The sequence below is a fragment of the Montipora foliosa genome, chromosome 1, assembly GCF_036669935.1.
Source record: "Montipora foliosa isolate CH-2021 chromosome 1, ASM3666993v2, whole genome shotgun sequence".
NCBI lineage: Eukaryota > Metazoa > Cnidaria > Anthozoa > Scleractinia > Acroporidae > Montipora > Montipora foliosa.
Window position 1 is genome coordinate 67,285,069 of NC_090869.1, and position 20,000 is coordinate 67,305,068.

Below are 20,000 nucleotides of genomic sequence, written 5' to 3' on the forward strand. Positions count from 1 at the left end.
ACTTTGGCAAGCTCTAGTTTGGAAGGATATACGCCGTTTTCGAGTGATTTGTTTATGATCAAGGATAAAGGTTGGCTAGTAATATGTTTAGCCGATCTTAGAATGTGAGTGGGAAAACGATATAAAAAAAACTTACGAATGTTACAATTCATGTTAAACCACCAGTTTGTATTTTTTGTGTGTGTGTTTCTCCGAGCATTGGTATGTTGCGTGATCATCTCATGTTGGTGGGGGTTTTCCGTGGATGGAAGACTCGAGAACCATATTAGGGAGCTTTAGCAACGACAACGGCGACGGCAACGAGAACGTCACAAATTTGCATATTTAGGGAGCAAAAGCAATAGCTTTTTACGTTGGCCCAGGAGGGTCACAGCCCACTTTTAATTTTTCCCAGTTCAGCTTTAATCACAGGTCATTGTTTTACCAATACAGAAAGTATCCCTAAACACATAAAAACTAACCTTAGGCCTAAAAGCTTTTTGTTTATAGGCCTAACAGCTTTTGTTTAGGCGTAATTAGGCTGAATGTTTAGGATACTTTTTGTGTTGGTAAAACAATGACCTGTAATCTGTGACCTGTGAGAGAACTGGTGACGACTCACAAAATTAAAACTGGACTGTGAAAATTAAAACTGGACTGTAACCCTCCTGGGCCGTCGTAATTTTTGTCTATTTCTTTGCCGTCGTCAGCAAAACAATAACGTGAAATGACCAAATTTGGGGTTTTATGGAGGACGTCAGCACCTGGAGATAAGTTTTTATTTTCTCTGCTAAATTAACCGGTGACTCATATCGGTTTCATTCTTGAGGGACTGCCGCACCATTGTCATGTTAAAAAGCTTGGAATAGTTGGAAGTGATTACAATAACACGAATTTATATTTTGAGATGACGTTCTCGTTGCCCTTCCCGTCGTCGTTGCTAAAGCTCCCTTTTGTCGAATTGCCGAACTCCTAGCATACGATTTCCTTTGAATGAGTGATCAAGAAGAAGGCATCGGCGAGGGGAAGTCAATTGATAGATTTATTTCGATCCATTTTATTTGCCTTATTGAACCAACCTCCCCCCCCCCCAATTCCTTCCTTAACCCAGGTTTTCAGTCGGGTGCTAGTTAAAGGTGTTTTACGTAAAACACATGTTGCCGAATACCAAAACCAGATGTGCGAATCATGGGAAGCTGTTTTAAATCAGCTATTCCGGGTTACACTTTCAGGTGCTCTTCCAGATTGGTCTTGCTACGCTGGATACCAACAGAAACAAGCTATTAGCTGTTCGAGATGATGGTGAAGCAATGACTGTTCTGGGAAATTACCTTGAGCACGTAACTAACAGGGACTCTACAATGGTGGCTGCTAATCAAGGAGGATCAAGCAGGAATAGTGGAGTTCCTTCCACTGGGGTAGGAAAAAGATGGATGGAGATTTACAGCTTCGTTCACATGAGCCAATTCTTGTTGCTATTTTTGTGTGGGAAATAAATTTGATGGTGTGTATGGATGGGATAGCAAACATTTGACTTGAGACAAGAGAAAACAAACTGAGGATTAAAATCCTAGTGACGAACCCTGAATATTGGTCACATTTGTGACGAGGTATTCTCACAAAATAATTTCACACGAGGCAATTTTTATGTGCCACGTAAAAATGTTGCGTCAAATTTTTTTTCTTCCAGTTGTTTGTGACCTAAATTTCGGCCAAATAAGAAAATTAGAATAATCGCCATGTAAAATTTGGCAGTATGATGAAGGATTTCAGTTGAAAGGGATTTCCTGAAGTACTAAGCAAGTAAAGCTGAATATGAAACTAGATATGTTCATTATGTATACCGCTGAGAAATATCGGTCTTAATTCATGTGTTTCTGCAAAGACGGGTTTTCATTACGTGGGTGGCCAATTAAATTCTTTAAGTTAGCACAAGGTGAAATGTAAAGTTTTCTTTTTTTGTTTTTTTCATCTCATGTTAGAGCACAGTGGATGTAGCGAACCTTATCCTAGAATCTTACCAGAAATTTGGCTTCATCACAGCCGAGACTATCGACTCCGTGAGAAACGCGCAAAGATTAAAAGTTATACAGGTAATGCAACAACCTCGTCTCCAGGGTCTCTTTGTCGATAAGAATGGAGACCCTGGGAACGAGGTTGGTAAGGCAAAGCAGCCTTCATAATTAAGTCAGTTGTTGTGGAGGCGCGGCCTCATGTGGCTTGTAGTTTCCTCACACCGTACACATTTTTTGCCTCATTAGCACAACACTGTCGTTTTCTAATGAGTCAACCGAGAATAAAGTACTGAATATGGAAAGTGCATTGCATCGTGGGCGACCTCTGAAAATATAAATTGATTTTATCAAACGAGTTGATAAAGGTCGAATAACCATCGTGAAAGATTTGGAAAGCTGACGTTTCGAGCGTTAGCCCTTCGTCGTCTCCCACCGACGCAGTACCACAGTTTCTTTAGAAACTAAAATTTCGTATTCTGAAAATATAAACCAGATTCGAAATTTTACAAGAATGCATGCGATGATTAGGGCCCTTGCCACCCAAGAATTTATCAGTTTTTGATGGCTAATAGAGCGGCTATCAATTGAGTGTCGAAAGTAATTAGTGAATTGCTTTGGTTTTGCATTACTTCACTCAGTGATTGGTTCAAATTTCTCGCGCCATTTTTCAACCAAGCGGAGATGAAACCAAAACTAATCGTGGCTTGCGCGTACACATTTTCCCGCGCTTTGTGTCGGCTACGTGTAATTACTTCGAGTTTTCATTGGTTTACTGGATTGTCTCCGTCCTTTTTGAGTGGCCAAAGTAATTACTTTGGTTTTGGTTGTACGACACTCGATTAAAAGTCGCTTTAACTCGCTGGTTATCAAAGCCAAGAGGCTTGAAATTGGAAATTAAACTGAGTTTAACAAGTTCTTTTACCTCTTGAGGTCAATTTGTAAATAGTATGATGCTTTCTGTGAGCAAACTCGTATGTTAACGAAACAAAGTGTCAACAATGACATCAGCAAAGATTCCCTTATTGACAGCACTGAAAAAAAACTTTTACTGCTTAAATTTCCAAGGGTCTTGAGGACAGCATGCGAAGAAATGCCGTACGCTCTATTGCCGTGGAGACAAGCTTATTTGGACAAAAAGAGCTCGAACAGTTGTATGCTGTATTTAAGGTAATTCGGGTGACAAGGAATACAGTTGTTGTCATTTTGTAACAAATTAATATTCCCGTTACATGCCTTTCTCGTTCGTTACCGCGTGTTTAAATGTGTACCAACCAAATACTTTCCCTCTGAAGAGGGGAGTATCACTCTTCAAATTTTAATAACAACAGTGACGGGCTCTTGTGGAAAACCGGAAAAAAATAATCTGCCCATTTTGCTTAAGTTAGGTACAGTAGAGAAACACATTTTAATTTCTTGCCCATCCTAAAAGTTAGGGAAAAAAAAGAGAAGTCGTTATTAAGTTCTTACTTTACGAGAAAATGCAGTGGAAGGGATGTCATCCTCAATGCATAGTTGCAGAAAATATTGCAAAGTACTTACATGATTAATGAAATAAATGAGAAACTGCGAGGCTTCATATCTCAGTTGGTAGAACATTGCACTGGCATCGCAGAGGTTGTGGGTTCGAATCGCGTTGAACCCGCCTGAATTTTTCAATTGTCTGTGAGAGACAATTGCTTTCTTCGCAAACGCGAGGATCATTTCGCTCTTTTGTCTACTTACCTGATTACTTTAAAAGAAGACCATGCAGGCGTGATTGATTTTTAAAGTTGAAAATTTGTAATCAATTTTGTTGAGACGATTGTATGTCAATGTAAGTTGTGTAAGACGCTAAAAATAGTGTATTAAGAGTTATTTATAATACTATGAAATAATAGACTCCTTTCAGTTAATTCCCAATCTGGAGGACAAAACAATAAGATTGTTTTGCATTTTAAAGGTTTGTTCCTCTCAGGGGACAGAAAAACCCTTGTTTTGTCCCCCAGATTGGGAATTACTGAAATGGGTCTATAGGAAATCCATCTTAACGGTGACCCAAGTATGGAAAAAGGTCCACACCATAAAAGAGAAAACCTCTGACCAGTTTGGGATCCGGAATAGAACTCCCCACCGTATTAGAGCATCCTTGCTGTGCCGACTTATTTATTTTGAGGTTGATTCTATTAGAAATATTCATTACATCCGCAACCAGTTAAAATTGACGCCGGGGTACTTTTCAAGTAGATGGCTTTTCCAACCGTTTTTGTTTAAAACCATTTTAAAGTGTTTAAAAAGCTCTTGAATACCAAAAGCGGATGCTAAAGTCCTTTGCATTTACTTCAACAAAGTTTGAAGCTGATTGAAAATGTTGATCAACGGTTTTCACTCAATAGAACACGAAAGAGGTCAAACAATGTAACCAACCGAGAACATTTGACCCCTAAAGGAACACGACCTTAGTCGCTCACCAAAGACTTACCCTGCGAACGCTGTCGCTTGGATTGTTCCGAGAAAGGTCTAGAATGGTCAAAGCCACTCAGCTTGTTGTAGGGTAAAACAGGGGTATCAAAGTTCGAGTTGACTTCCAGCTTCGAACGCTCCTACGGTCCTTTGGTTTTAATCCTTGTACTGTGACCTTCACACTTGATGTATGTGAAGCAAACGTTTGAAACTAGTTGAAAAAAGCCGTCACTGAATTTCAAGAGGATATTTTATCTCTTCGAATTTTGCGACTGCACGAAATGGCTGAAGATGAGTTTTTCTTCCTTCGCCAGGCAGGGCATCTCCTGACGCGAAATCATGGCGACCCAGAGTCCAAGGATACACCACCCAGTTTTCCTCTGGTGCAACAGCAATGTATTGATTGCGAGAGATTCAAACCTCTTTTTGAGTGCTTGACCAACTGGGGGACTGGGGAGAGTGGACAGATCTTGGCCCAAAGGGCATTCAAGGTCAGTGGCGTTGGTGGATAATGAGCCCCCGGGTGACCTTTGCAGCGGCAGCTACCAAGATACAATGGTTGCGAAACGTTTGCACTGATAATATAGTCTGCTGTGTTAAGAAAAATTGTAAGACACGAATTTTCGAGCGCAACAACAAATAGCTCGTTTCGGTTACAAGTTTGTCATTGCTTAAAGGCATCTTCTGCATTTTTTAAAGGGAACTTAAAAGCAAGCGACATTTTTGAGCCACGGATCGACGGTAACCGGAAGCGAGCTATTTTCCTTTTAAACTTATCTTGACACTACCACGTTCATTCGGCCAAATGTCTTTTTAACAATTAGACCCTTCGCCCGCAAAGGCTACGGGGCAATAGCCCATGAGGCGAAGCCGAATGGGCTAATGTCCCGGCCGCGAAATGTTCACCTCCAGTTTTTGTCCGTGGTTTAAAAACGTGGCGTCCTAAAGCTTCCTGTTTATATTTCTCTATTTTATGTACCAGTAATAAGGTCAAAGTCTCATTCATCAAGGTCAATAATGCACGCATTTTGATTGGTTCTCGCCTATGATCTATTTGAGGACAGACGAATAGCTGACGTCATCATATAGATTCCATGTTGCCGTGCGTCTGTTCAGATCACAGAAGACTTCAAAACATGGTAAGACCATCACTGACATACTCGGCAATCGTCATATGCCACTTTTGTTCGTACCAAATTTTGACGTGATCTGTGACCTATTACCTAACGGCAACTTGGAATCTTATTTGTTAAATATCTTATTACAACATGCACGCACGCGCGCTGAGGTGGCTGACTTGATATTTAAGGATAGCAGACGCTCTATTGAGCTACTGTCTCCGACCTTCATCTCCAATTTAATCGCCTTAACTATACGAGAGTAATCGAACTGTACTTTACTGCAGGTGATCGATGAGGATGGAGATGGTCTGATTAGCTTTCGAGAGTTCGCTCAAGGCCTCGGTATCATCTGCAAAGGAGAAACGCAAGATCGTATGCTATTCATGTACAGAATGCACGTTCCTCCGGCAATTTACGACGAACCTTCAGATATCAGTGATACTGAATCAGTTGACAGCTGTGCAGAGCTGAACGAGAATGGCTGCACTGAGGAGTTGACGTCACAGTCGTGTGAAGGACCACAGTCACGTGACCAGTCACGGTCACATGATGTGTACGTAACAGAGGAGGTACCGATCAGTGTTTCACCGCGGGCGCGTGAACTACACGAAAGAACGATCAACGAAAACACTGAAGGCAGCGAGAAGAGAGTCACGGAAATTCCATCGATGAGTCAGGTAAAACTGAAGCTCGAAACGTAGAAGTTTATTTTCTTTCCAGGGATTCTAAGAACAGCAAAATTTAGAGCTCCAAATTTCGAAGTTGTAAAGAAGGAAGGTATCGGTCATTTTGTCTGTTGAAGTTTGCTGCTTTCTTTTTCAGGAACATTTCATTATGTTGTGGAAAACGTTATACTCGCTTTTTCGTGAGCTACCAAATGAGCAGGAAATGTACCAATCCATTGCATCAGTCGGAAACATGCTACTAAAACTGGGTGAATTCGCTAAAGAGATGGACACCAATGTTGAGAAAACCGATGACCAACAAACCAAAGGAATCATGGATCCACTTCATGCAGCAGAATTGGAATCATCCACATCAGACGCTGCGGATCTTTTAGCTGGGGCAAGTGGAGTAACAGTCTCGACACAGCTTGGATCGTCTTCCTTAGTGAAAGAGGCACTCATTGATGCAGCAAAGAGCAGCGAATCCTCTCTCAGTAGTCCAGTCAGGAGCTCAAATGGAGAAGATTTCATTCTTGTAGAGAGTGATGGAGAATTTAGTACACCCGAGAAAGTCCCTTCTGAGACGAACACAACACACGATACTTTACATGAAGTTTACAACAAACTAAACCTTAGCGATCAGTCATCCTTCTTCGGCCAATCAGGAGTGTCATCTTTTTTTGAAAATAGAACATCCAATCGAGAAGACTTCCATTTACCATTACGTATCCCAAAACAAGATGACCAACTCATTGACGATCTGACGAACCAATCAAGTGACAGCCCCTCTGCAGGGACAGAACACTTTGCCCAGTCATCTAACGAATTTGCATCCGGAATATTGCATATGGACCAACCAATTGAAAGGCCACCGTCGGGCGCTCTGGACCTTGAGTGGTCAATTTGTTTTGAACAATTTTTGGCCTCCATGCTGACGGAACCGTATCTTGTTCATTATTTTGAGGAAACAATTGACGTTAGTCAACGTCTTAAGCAAATGAAAACAGAGGGACTTGGAAGCTTTCGAAATGCTTCCAGGACAAGTTTACTTTCTGCAGAAAAGGTATCATCCCAGAAATCGTGAAGAGAAAAGTGCATCATAATCATCATCAACTTTATCGTCGTCGTGTCATCCACGCAACCTTAAATTTGGTTATTCCTGTCATTAGATGTGATGTTGCCATGGTAACGACCAAACTCCAAAAATTGACACCCAAAAAATACGCCTTATTATATCGGTACCCATACTGGTAAATCTTTACAGGGAAAACTTGAAGAGAAATTAACTAGCTTTCCTTTTGTTACTCGTGCCCTGTAGTGAGGGTATTCGCAAATCCCTAATGCGACAACAACGTGAAATCACCAAATTTAGGGTTTGAACGACAACTTGAGCGTACAAAGTGAACCTTTACTCTGAAGCAGCTCGTACCAATTTATTCAAAGCATACATCGTCGACACTGTTCGACGCCCACGAGGCGTATATTTTGAGGTGACGTTTTCGTCAACGTCGTCGTCGTAGATCTTAAACTCCCTAATCTCATCACGTTTACGCAAGGACGACGACGTCGGCCACGAGAACGCCACAACACAATGGGCTTAATGAACAAAAACAGAGGCTCTGCACGCCCTGCACGTGCGTTTTACATTTTGGTACATTTCTTTGCCGTCCTCGACCTGACAACGACGTGAATTGACATAATTTGAGGATGTGACGAGGACGTGAGAACCTGACGAAACAGTTAATTTTCTTCCCAAATAACCACAGCGTTCATGCCAATTTTATAACTGGAATGTTGGTACACACTTTCCATTCGGAACGACTTGGCGTAATAACGAAATTCTTACAATTATAACGTGAAGTAATATTCTTAGACGACGTTCTCGTTGGCGTCGTCTTCGTCCTTGTGTAAGCTCCCTTATGTGTCAACCAGGAGTTGATTGACAGTCAAGACCAAGCGTTCTTTTGTTACAGTTGGTGGCAAACTTGAATATCAAAAGAAATTCTTAGACAGTGGCTTTCGAAACAGAAACTCTTCAAGGTTGTTTATGTGAACAAAGAAAATCATAATGATATAACTAATGGTGGTTATGTTCGTGCCACTGTTAGAGGTCTTGATAACCTGGGTTGTCCAGTCATTACAACTGGTTCAATACATCATTTTTATGTGTTATCGATTTCTCAAACGCGTGACGGCTAACTCTAACTAATTAACGGACAAAATTTAACAAATCTGGTTAGCAACAGGGTGTACTTTATTAAAAAGAGACCCTTAACTTTCAAATTTCTATTTTAAAACGAAGGAATTTTTTGCTAAAAAGTGAGAAAAAAATTGAAATAAAGTGAAGTTAGTAACGTCTTTAACTGTCTTGTTAATATAAAGGAAGCGCTTTTTGTCCTGGATCAGCGGATATGTGAATTGCAAGAAAAAAAGTTTTATCTTTGAAGTTAGTTTATTTCTTTGTAGATAGTAGAATGGTTCATGTAAAGTATATATAATTCAAATTGATCTGTTACTGGAAATAAAAAGGGTATGTGTCAATATAATGTGGTTGTGCAGAGTTAACATTCACTATTTAACCTTAACTCGCTGCTTACGCCGTTACTTCTGGGGAAAACTTGAGTGGAAAGACTAAGAAACCCTTTTTACGGTTCATGCTCAGTGCCGAGGCCTTTGAGTAAAAGCGACGGGAGAGTTGACTATGTTTCGATTAGCTTATGCAGTTTTGACGACAGTTGTTTGGCACGCTGCTTGTTGTTAAGGAAACTGGTGAATCACTTCTCGGCTAAATCACGGTTATGGATTTCAAGTGTCGTGAACTGTCTGTGTCAAGGAAAACCGACCTTATCGCTGGCCACACTTAGTGCTCTCCAAAGGGTCGTGCTCAACTTTAAAGACAAGGGAACAATGTTCGAATCAGCAAGCGGTGATTTACGAAATACCTTGTGAATCGCAAAAAAGCCCTTTTTTTCGGTATTCTTACCTCCTTTCGCGCGCTTATTTACGACACAATTAGGACGTTTGTCTTGAACCCAGGAAAATTGAGGTGGCATAAATCTAGCAACAGAAACGACTTTGCGGTGGTTGAGCATTACCTTAAGAGATAATGCTCCTATACCTTGTTTTTACCCTCACTTCAATGTTAGGGTTAGGGTTGGTAACAAAAGATTTGAATAGAAAATTTATGTAATATATTGTTTGCATTTGCTTTCCGGCTGTAAATAACTTCGATGTTTAAAAGCGAGGAAATCCACCGGGCTGTACGAGTTCCAAGTAGGGCCGTACGGCTTTTTCCGGCTCTGGGGGCGTTTCTCGAAAGTCCCGAAACTTTACGGGCTATTTTCGGGTGTCACAATTCCCTTTGTAACTCAAGAACGGAGAGCATTTAATTCGTCAAACGTCACAGTTATTTTTCTTTTTGTTAACTTGAAAACATGTTAAAAGATCGGCTTTCCAAAGTACGGCCCTCATACGGGGATTTTCCCAATAGTTTTGCAGTGAAAGCGCGCGCGGGGCCGTACGGGCCATATGATAATGTTAATTATTAAATTCTCAACCTCGGATAATGCAATTCTCGTGCTCTGATTGGTTCACTCAATCTCGGTTATCAGCTCATATACCTTAGTTTGACCTTATATGGTAAATGATTGCGCTTAGCGTTGCTAAACTAACAACGCTTACGCCAGAAAGCGAAATTTCTTTCGGTATAAAGCAAAAGAAAAACGTTTTTGTGGAAAGTTTAGATCACTTTCGAAGCTTAGAGATACGCGAAAAGGTAAGAAATGTTTTTGTGATGAGCCTGCGTCTGTCTGACCACGAGGTATTACACAACATCGCATCTTCATCAACTTTTTTCGATTTCGCTAGGATTTTCTCTCTTTTTTGATTCGCTCGTATTTCGTACTTCCAAACTTTTGGAGTTTAAGGAATTTAATAAAACAATTATTCCATTCGCGCTTGTTGGATATGAGAGTGGTTATAGCCAACTCGGCGCTACGCGCCTCGTTGGCTATTTACCATCTCATATCCAACGCGCGCTCATGGAATAATTGTTAATTGTTCCATGAGCGCGAGTTGGTTATGAGATGTTAAATAGCCAACGTGGCGCGTAGCCCTAAAATCAGTCTCATATCCAACAAGCGCGAATGGAATAATTGTTTATTAAATTTTAATTCAATTCTGAACACTTGGACACTTGGAAATTAAAATTTCGCTTCCCGCACAAAGTTTTCAGCGTAGCAACACTTGACACAATCAGTTTCCATATTAGGTCATACGGTGCGTAGATGAGCTGATAACCAAAATTGAGTGAACTAATCAGAAAGCTAGAAACGCAATATTCGAGGTCAACAACTCAATAAACACTGTTAGCCTGCGTAGTAGGAGTTGTCAGGGGAGGGAAAGGGAAGAAAAAACCAGAGAGGGAGCTGGGGAGAGGCAGGGGAACTCTCCCCTGCAACCTCTTAGTTTTTTCCTTCCCTTCCCCTCCCCCGACAACGCCTGCTATGAAGGCTAAACTCTAAATTACCGACAATTTTGCTTGGGTTTTTTCCTCACAAGTAAACAAAACAAAAAACCAAGCAAGAAACCCAAGGCATTTCTTGATAGTTTAATTTTCGTACTTCAGGAAAACGTAAGAGAATATTTTTTAAAGCTCGCCTTTTTCAAGCAAAAGATTCGGCTTAGGTTAGGGTTATTTCGGCTGGAAAAAGTATCTTCAAGTCGATAAAAAGCGAGTCCCGAAGAGTAGATCAACGTCTGAAAAAGAAAATGTTTTAAAATTAAGTAAAACAAAACTCAACAAAACTCATTACTTTGGCCAGTAGATGCACAAAGCAGATACAAGCGCGGGAAATTGCGTATGAGCAAGCTACAGTTGGTTTGTTTCTGATTGGGTGAAAATTTGGCGCGAAGCAATTGAGCCTATATCACCGAGAATAACAATGCATGACCAAAGAAACAATTAAAAGCTACATAGAAGAAATCAGAACACTGGCAAACGAGAACAAAAAGAGAAGCACAAGCTGCTTAAGCGTTGCCATACCAGTGAAGAGCTCCGAAAAGATCCTTTCAGCATTCTGGACACGTGAAAGTTGGAACGGAAGCTAAATTTGGATGAGGAATCTCCTCCTTCCCCTTTCCCCACTCCTCCGGCTCCAAATTAAATTTTCGCTGGAATGTGTAAAAAATAGCTCGGGAGCTCTCCTCTGGTACGGGAACGCTTCAGTGCTATGCATGCTAAATGTTAGTAAGGTTCATTCTGTAAACGCGCCAGATTAAGCGGTATACTGTTGGACTAATGACAGTTACAACTCTGAGGTCACAGTCTTGTCTTGTGATTCATAGTGGATACTCTTAAACTTACCAAATGCATCTGCATACAATAAATATGACCAACGCTGCCGCGCCGCTTCCAAACGTGATCGTTGAAAAATTCCATCCACTGAAGCATTTAGCTCTGTTTTTCAAATTTGTGAACATGAGCTCTACCTTGTGCTGGTAAGAAGAACAGAGCGGGTCAAGTATCTTTGCCGGATCATGTATCCTGTGTCTTGAGTCTTGAATGAATTCAATTTCAAAGCAGTAAGAGCAACTCTTACCACTGCTTTCATTTCTGAAAATCTGTTCCAGTGACTTCCATTCCTCGGGAGTGATGTCATAAGCGAAGTTTTCTTTTCTTTTCATTTGTTGAAAAGACTCCGCGCATGTAGCTTTTGTGAAGCTACCCGCCATCCCGTAATATGCTTTAAGAGTATCGCTCGCGTCGTCGCTCTCATCTTTCGAATGCAACAGTCTTTCCTCTACAAATTTCTCTTGCACGACATCGTCATCAACTAAACACTGCGTTTCCGCCATCCTTTCAGCGCACTTTTTAAATTTTCGATCCACAAAGCTCTCATCGCCGTCAAATCTTCCTCTTGTAACGTTTGGTGGATCAAACATTAATGTAATCATTTGCTTCATTTGATCCACGCTTTTCTCGTCATTCTTTCCACCATTCTGTCGCAGAGCTCTTTTATCGCAACTATTTCCGGCTGCAGCTCTGACTCGGCTTTCAACTCTAGAGAAGACGATTGTGAGGGCTTTCCGCACTGCATTTGCCGGCTCATATGGACTTTCACAGTCGTCCCCAGTAGCACATAACGCAGCAAGTTCGTTCCCATTTGCCTCGCCTCTGCTTAACTCAGCCGCAACACTGGTCTTGCTCGCGAGCTCGCCGTGCTTCGATCCAATTTTAGAGCTAGCAGTCGCCTCGTTATTATTAGCTATTGCCTGAACAGTAATCTTTATTCCCTTCCCGTTGTGACTGCTCAATGCTTTCCTTTCCGCTTCCTTGGGAAGTCTGGGAGGACGTCTTCTCTTGACATCCTGTCCAGAACCTGAAAAGAGTGTTCAAGAAGCGAAATTTATTAGCTAACCGTAACCGAAAATTTAGTAAAATAAAACGAGTTCTCAATTAAAACGCTTTCTAGAACAGCATTAACTGAATCTGAATCTGCTTTGAGTGCCGTTTATCCTTACCATAATGCTTAAAAATGAACCTCTGTAATGTTCTTAACTCCTCTCTGTTTCCTTGTAAGATCTCTTCAACTGTGTACACAGGCCTAGCGTGATTTATTGGAAACAACCGAAGCAGGCGCAGATTCACGCGAACTGAAAGCAAAAAGATGCGAACGATTACAGTGACTTCCAATCAAATGTCTGGACCAATAAAAACAGACGCCAGCAATCAAATAAACCAATCAGCAAGCTAGGCAAGTTCATGCTAATGTCACGCGCCCTTTGTAATTTAAATGAGATGTTGATCAAATAGTTCAAAAGGTTTAAAAGTTTTCATAGATGAGGGAAGGGCGTTGCATTATACCGCAAACCCTATTTTCACAACCGTTCATGATTCAATCAAGCATTTAAAACTGACGCACTCTTTAAATCACCTTGTTCGTGTAGAATAAACCAAATTAACATCTCAAGGGTTGAGCCCTTTAGCCTGAATAAAGTCCCTCTCGCTGCAGTTACTGGAATATCGTTGTTTCTTCTCCTCAACATTATTCCCTGGATGTTTGATTCTAAGAGAACGAAGCAAACTGCTTGTAAGTTACAAACAGAACGAACAAATCTCTCACTGGATTAACAAATCACTGGTCTATTTTACGATTTTTGGCGTTTTATAGGCGAAGCTACATTTATTAGACGGTTAATAAATTATGTTTTCGCAAATAACTTAGTTCCTGTCTTCACAAGTGGTTGTTTCCAGCATCAAAGATGACAGATAATTTTCATTGAAGGCTTGAAAGATCATAGGCTCTTCGATGTAAGGAAACATGAAAATTCGTAATATCCAAACTCAACGAAAATGACTTTTCAAAGAATCAAAGAATCATTCCTCAGAGATTATCCAGTATATCGCGTTCACATTTTCAGACGTAGCTCATTATGCAATGCACTTTCAATTTTCAGTACTTCAGTCGTGGCTGACTGATTAAAAAAACGATAGCTTTGTGCTAAGGAGCCTAAAAGTGTAACAAAGATTCTCCTTGCTAAGGGACCGTTCATTTTTTATGGGGTAGGGGAGGCTGGTGGAATTTGGAGGAGTGTAATTTGAAAATTGTATGACCCCCCCCCCCCCAATTTCCGATTTTTTTCTCCTGCCCCCCCCCCCCCCTCATCAGAGTAATTTTTTGGAAGGCCCCCCCCCTTGAATAAAAAATACATATGGTCTTAAAAGTTACTGCAGCATTAAAATTTCGTTTTGTTACATTTCACATAATTTATTGAAAGAAACCTGAAAGCTAGAAAGCTGCTTTTAACAAATCAATCAAAAGAATGAAAAGTCAATTTCTGCTCTTCTTGTTACAGCTCGTCCTGAGCGTGTTGTAGCTGGCCGCTCGTCTGCGTATTCCTCATCTGAGGCGATAAAAGCAAGAACGACATCATTTGAGTCGTCTTCAGAGTCAGGGGCATCACTCTTGTAGTCATCATCAGTTTCCTCTCCCTCACTGCTTTCATCACTGCTGTTTAGTTGACCTGATTCATTCCTGCCTCCCACTTCGGCTTGTCCAGTTCTGAGAGTATTCATTCATTCCCATTAAATTTCTCAGTAAAAGCCTTGGTAACGAGGTCAGTTCCAATTACAGGACTCAAATTATTGGTCTTTGTTTAATATGCGCTTGACAACAACATTTTTATGAATTAAAAGAAAGTTGTTACTATTCAAGACTGTTATTATGGTACGTTCACTGTTATTATAAAATATATAAAAAGCTGTTGAGAAGTTTTCTTGAATACCCTGGAAATGTTTTAGTATATTTGTTATAAATAAAAGAGGTCAATTTTTTCCTCAATTTGTAAAATCTCTTATCCTATTTTTAATCTAATTTTTTCGTCCAACCCCTCCTTTTCCTTCATTTTTTTTCGGCTGGCCCCCCCTTTCAAGCCAATTTTTTTTTGTGGCCCCCCCCCAAATCCCACCAGCCCCCCCTTTCTCATAAAAAATGAACGGTCCCTAATCGAGGAATAAAGCATGCGTGTAAGTCACAATGCCTTTTGGATTTTTGTCTGATTATTTACACCATGTAAAAGTGTTGTTCCAGACATTTTAGGCAATTTATGTCCTCCAGTGGGGACAGCTATTCAGTCTCAGAATTATTTTTATATAGTTACAGCATGGAGTTAAAGTGAACTTCCAAGAGTTTTGAAGGGTAATGTAGCATTAAAGTATGAGAACCCATTTTAAAACAGCAAGTTTTCAAAAAGAAGTTGGACTCCAACTCTATCGTAACTCTGAAAGGATAACTCTACGGCTAGTTAATTTGAGCCCGCAAAGCAAAGGTGAAATTACTTTTGACACGCTGTTAAAAACTGTGCTAAGGTTTTAAGCTTCGTTTGGAATAAAATCCTTCAAAATTAAATTGTAGACAAAAATATATAAAAAATAGTATTTACCTTTTCTTCTGATGATACTGAAACTGTTGGGTCCATATCTTCCTCTGTACTCTCTGTAAAAACGAATGACTTTGTTTTTCCACTTGTCGAAAGCTAGAATCGTTTGCAATACGCAGGGCGTGAAACACAAGATAGCGGTAATGACATCAAATGTCTGAGATTTTCCGATCAAGAAGAATGAACCTATAAAAGGAAGTTATATGAAGATGTCATTCTTTCAAGTTCTAAGAAAATGTTTTAGTTAAGATTGTCAAGGCGCGCTCGAACTCGCATACACGCACAATATTATTTTCAAAGAAAATTTAAAAGCAATCAATTGTTTGATTATTCGCCCTTTCTGTTGTTCTTTGTTTCTCTTCACCTCTTTCCGTTAAATAAAATTGCTGTCCGAAAATAGCTTCGATCTCGGAGCTAAAATTTTAACAGTTGTTTATCGTTTAGGATTTTTCAAGTTTACAGGAAATTCTGTTTGCAAAAGAAGCTCTAATAATCACTTCTTTACAAGCTAAAGATTATATAGCCCGGCGCAAAGTGATGTACTAACTGGGAAGATGATACATAACTCGAAGCAGATAATATCAAATTTACCTTTTGAATGTTTGTAAAATAGTCTAAATCCGACCAAAGAGTTTTCCTCGCATAACAGTGGTACAGACGCCACAATAAAGAAAAGGAAAATCACCGTTTTCATGACATTAAGTCTTTATCTGATTTGATGAAAAGAGTTCAAAAAGTTTCAAATCACTAGGTTAACACGTCATAAAGGAGTATTTTGTGCGAGCTCACGGTTTATTGGTCATTATTGCACGAGATATTGTGCGTATCCACGTGACGTCACCTCTACGAGAACTAATGATCAAAAACAAAAACTCTGCACTTTCAGCACGTGTGTTTTTTATGCTGTCCTCGCCCTGACAACGACTTAAGGGAACTTAAGCAACGACAACGGCGACGAAAACGTCACAAATGTGCATATTTAGTGGGTAAAAACAATAGCTTTACACGCTCTGCACTTTGTTTTAGGTCTTCTGCAAAACAACAAAGTGAAATAGCCAAATTTGAGGTTTTTATGAGGGACGTCAGCACTTGAAAATAAATTTTCATTTTCCCCCTAAATTAAACTCGGCTTGGAAAGTGTGAGTCCACATTCCAAGAATAAAATTGGTGAGAACAATGTGGATATTAAGAGAGAAAATTGAAAAGTCATCGTCAGGTGCTGTCGTCCTCCACACAACCTCAAATTTGATCATTTCACGTCGTTGTCAAGATGAGAACGGCAAAGAAATATATCAAAATGTAAAACGCACGTGCAGTGCGTGCAGAAGCATTGTTTTTGCTAATTAAACCTATTGTTTTGTGGTGTTCTCGTAGCCGTCGTCGTCGTCCTTTCTTAAAAGGGAGTTTAAGATCTACGACGCCGACGTCGACGAAAACGTCACCTCAAAATCTAACGTTGCACTATCGTAAGTTTCTCGCGGTTTGGCCATCTCGTTCGCGTCTTACAATGTGGCCGAAGTATCCTAAAAATAAATTGGTACGAGCGGTTTCAGAGCAAAAATAGAGAACGAAAGATTCACATTTGAATGCTCACGTTGTCGTCAAAACCTCAAATTTGGTGATTTCACGTCGTTGTTGCGCAGAGAACGGCACGAATATGAGCTAAAATGCGTGCGCACGTGCAGCACGATTATTTTTCCTCTTTTAACCAATGATATTGTTGTTTCGTGGCGTTCTCGTCGACCACCGCGTCGTAGATCTTAAAGTCCTTGAAGTCCCTGTTAGACAACGTCTTCCTCGTAGCCGCCCACTGAAGCAACGACGGCGTCGACGAGGACCGTGAAAACCTCAGGAAAAAAAACAGCTTTAATGAGTAAAAAAAACAAAGGCAATACGCCCCCCGCACATGCGTTTAGCGTCTTCGTACAGTTCTTTGGCGTTGGCTGTGTTTTCACGACAGCCGTTGTCTTGCTTAAACATTCGTGAAAGTGCTTTGTTTGCAGACTTCGTTAAGCGACTTAAAAATGATACGTGTTTTCACGGGTAAGATTAAATGAGGACAGAGAACGTGCCAATACATTAAATAATAATAATAATAAAAATAAAAATAGCACGCCTGTTGTATTTCCGATTTTAATAACCGCAAGCGACTCCTCAATGGCTATTCCCCTAGGATTAAAAAAACAAAAGAAGTATTTTAATGGGTTCTTGAGCGGACTGTCAGTTTTAGTTCTTTGAAATCGAATGAATTATCGTAACACCATGTGATGGGTTTTTGGAGATTGTACACTCTCTCAACATTTCCGAATTCTAATTTTGTTACAAGAAGAGTTTTATACACAAATTTTTCACTTGATGTATTTATTGTTAGTAATAAACCGTTGAAGTTCCTTCATTAGGTCAGATACAAACAATTCCTGCTTCTTACTATTAATCTGGCTATTTCCATGTTATCCTATATCTGCCGGAGCGAGTGGTCCGGCAGATATAACATCACATTGTGTTGTGTTCTTGGGCAAGACACTTTACTCTCACGGACCGGCGAATTTAATGCTGGGGGTAACCCTGCGATGGACTGGCATCCCATCCAGGGGGGAGTGGAAATACTCCTAGTCGCTCCATGCTACGGAAACCGGAGATAAGCGCCGGCCTGATGGGCCTTCTGGCTCGTAAGCAGAGACTTTTTACTTTTTTTATATCTGCGATTAGATAATCCAGATCAAGGCCACCTGTATTGCTGGTTTTCATGTGACGTCATGGTGGCCATGTTGGATGGCAAGAGCAATAACCTGCATTTCCGCTGGGAACTAAACCTCATTATTATGCAAATTCAGCGAAAAGAATTGTATTGTATTGCCATCCAACATGGCCACCGTGTCACGTGGGTGCAAACCAAGAATAAAGCATTGACATGAAAACCGTGCAACCTCAGTGGTTATATCGTTACGTTAGTGAAGACTAACAATTTCGAATTCATCCCTTGCAGTATGTTACATTTTTAAAAAAATGTGGCCACATTGCTGTAAAAATTGCCCTTGCGTTTCCTTTAGCTTGTTTCGACCTAGTGTCATAGTGGATATGGACCCCCTTTCGCGGATTTAGACCCCTCCTGAAAATAAGCGTTCTTTTGATGAGGTAATAAAATTCCTTGGTAAAGTGTCTGTAAAATACTTTTACTGAAACTCAAGTCAAACTTTGCTTTTTCTCCTTATTGAAAATTAATACGAGAATTCATAACCGGAAAAGTTTGGTTATAAAGAAAGAAAAAATCTTCTGAAGCCTTGTAGTCAAGTAAACTTCTATCAGTGCGTTTTCCAACCAAGTTGTGTTACTTCAAAAAGTGGCACTTAATTTGTGAAAGCGTCACGTATTCAAACGATCAAATGGAAGAAAACGAAATACATGAAAGAAACAACGCTTTAAGAAAAGGCCACAGCGCTTCTGTCAGAAAGGAGTTAAAATTCGCATGTACGTTACGAAATGCTGCCGCGAATGCTTTAACCTTTTCGGAAAAAAATTAACTGATCTAACTCTTTTTCTCAAAGATTTATGCTTTATGGTATCGGTCAGTTTCCACAATCCAAAATCTAACTCTGCCTCGATAAACTGTCAAATAAGTCGTAATGGGGGGGTTAGGGGGTTAAGTCCCCAGGGGGGCCAAATTCGCTAGGACACCAGTACACTTCCATGTCCGTCATGATCAAACCGTCTACTCCTTACATTTCCTACGACACCAAACTATGCAGATTTGCTCTCCACGCTTCAACATCAATTGCCTCATGCTAAAGCTGCTCGTTTGTAAACGGCCATTCCTCTATCTGGGCCCTGGACACATTGAATTCAGCGTACAACTGTACTTAACAGAGGGGGCAGCTGTTGTGTTAACTATTACTAGTTGGCGCAAGATTTTGTTTTAGTTAGTTAAATCAACATGGCCGCTAGTAACGCAAGACTTTATATTAGGATCAGTAAGGACAGTCCTAGATGATCCATGGCAATCAAGAAGCTTTTAATAATTAAATTGAGTACATGTTTTGTTTTGTTCCTTAATTAATGATACTATGCGGGCAAGGTGAACAGATGCCATTAAAACAAGACAAAGGCAATTCCGTTTGGTTTACTGTAATTTATTGATCTCATCCATATCTTCTAAGTGTTTATGCTTTAATAGCTACTCCATGTACAAAACGGGACATAAAAGCTGAAATAATCACAAAGCTAAAACTGTTTTAGTTTGATTCCGCTGATATCTTGCTTTCTTCATTTTCCCTTTCTTGTAATTTCAACCTCAAATCGGCGATATTTTTCATGTTAAATTCTTTTATTCGTTTCTGTTCTTCTTTTGCTTTCTTTTTCGCGATCTCATTTTCAAGTGAAAAAATCCATTTTTCTTGTTCCTTGGTGACATATCTGTGTTTTAAAAGCACGAGAAACACCCCTCCACTTGTGCGTCTGTGGAAACAAAAGGAACAGATGCCTTTATTAATCAACCAATTATCAAAACGGGTACCGTAGTTGATATCCAGTTTTTGCGGTAACAACAGTCGTTCATTTTCAAGATGGCGGAGGCGCAGTTGGTGTTCCAAATCCTGAGGCTCTTTCTCCCAGGTCCTGCTCCTAAAGTGCAAAGCAATCCAATCCCCCCCCCCTCCCAGGCAACAAAAATCAACACATCCCATGCCATGCCCGCCTATCTTCCCAAGGTCATACCCCAAGCATAGCCGCTGATGAGTGCATAATAAATGATGGATGGGATGAATAAATTGCCAGTATCTACATCTGGCTGAAAAAAGTCAAAAATGGCACAACGTTTCTTGTCCTATGGCATGGTCGATAGCAAA

General features: G+C 40.3%; 3 protein-coding genes across 3 annotated transcripts in view; 1 reads left to right on the forward strand and 2 right to left on the reverse strand.

Moving 5' to 3' along the window:
* The window catches only part of LOC138005998 (TBC1 domain family member 9-like), a 26,368-nt gene extending 17,603 nt beyond the window's left edge, over window positions 1-8,765 (forward strand). Inside the window, exons 21-26 of the mRNA XM_068852158.1 lie at window positions 1,212-1,397; window positions 1,962-2,072; window positions 3,060-3,161; window positions 4,748-4,924; window positions 5,839-6,231; window positions 6,377-8,765. Coding sequence (XP_068708259.1) covers window positions 1,212-1,397; window positions 1,962-2,072; window positions 3,060-3,161; window positions 4,748-4,924; window positions 5,839-6,231; window positions 6,377-7,303 — 1,896 coding nt within the window. The 3' untranslated portion in view covers window positions 7,304-8,765. The remainder of the gene's footprint in view (window positions 1-1,211; window positions 1,398-1,961; window positions 2,073-3,059; window positions 3,162-4,747; window positions 4,925-5,838; window positions 6,232-6,376) is intronic.
* Window positions 8,766-10,843: 2,078 nt separating this feature from the next.
* Window positions 10,844-15,876, reverse strand: LOC137980503 (uncharacterized). The gene is made up of 6 exons (XM_068827962.1): window positions 15,751-15,876; window positions 15,163-15,345; window positions 13,155-13,286; window positions 12,742-12,873; window positions 11,585-12,599; window positions 10,844-10,977 (listed from the first exon to the last, which is right to left on the reverse strand). Coding segments are annotated over exons 1-6 (1,566 nt in total). The 5' UTR covers window positions 15,854-15,876; the 3' UTR covers window positions 10,844-10,976.
* Window positions 15,877-19,270: 3,394 nt separating this feature from the next.
* The window catches only part of LOC137980511 (phosphorylated adapter RNA export protein-like), a 3,213-nt gene continuing 2,483 nt past the window's right edge, over window positions 19,271-20,000 (reverse strand). Inside the window, exon 4 of the mRNA XM_068827975.1 lies at window positions 19,271-19,611. Within this exon, the coding sequence (XP_068684076.1) occupies window positions 19,389-19,611 (223 nt within the window). The 3' untranslated portion in view covers window positions 19,271-19,388. The remainder of the gene's footprint in view (window positions 19,612-20,000) is intronic.

Excerpts from the sequence above, each read along its gene's own strand:
- LOC137980503 (XM_068827962.1), bottom strand. The coding sequence starts at position 15,853 with ATGAAAACGGTGATTTTCCTTTTCTTTATTGTGGCGTCTGTACCACTG. Across the intron at positions 12,874-13,154 it reads GTTTATTCTACACGAACAAG|TTCGCGTGAATCTGCGCCTG; the intron begins GTGATTTAAAGA and ends TTTTGCTTTCAG. Across the intron at positions 12,600-12,741 it reads GTTCATTTTTAAGCATTATG|GTTCTGGACAGGATGTCAAG; the intron begins GTAAGGATAAAC and ends CACTCTTTTCAG.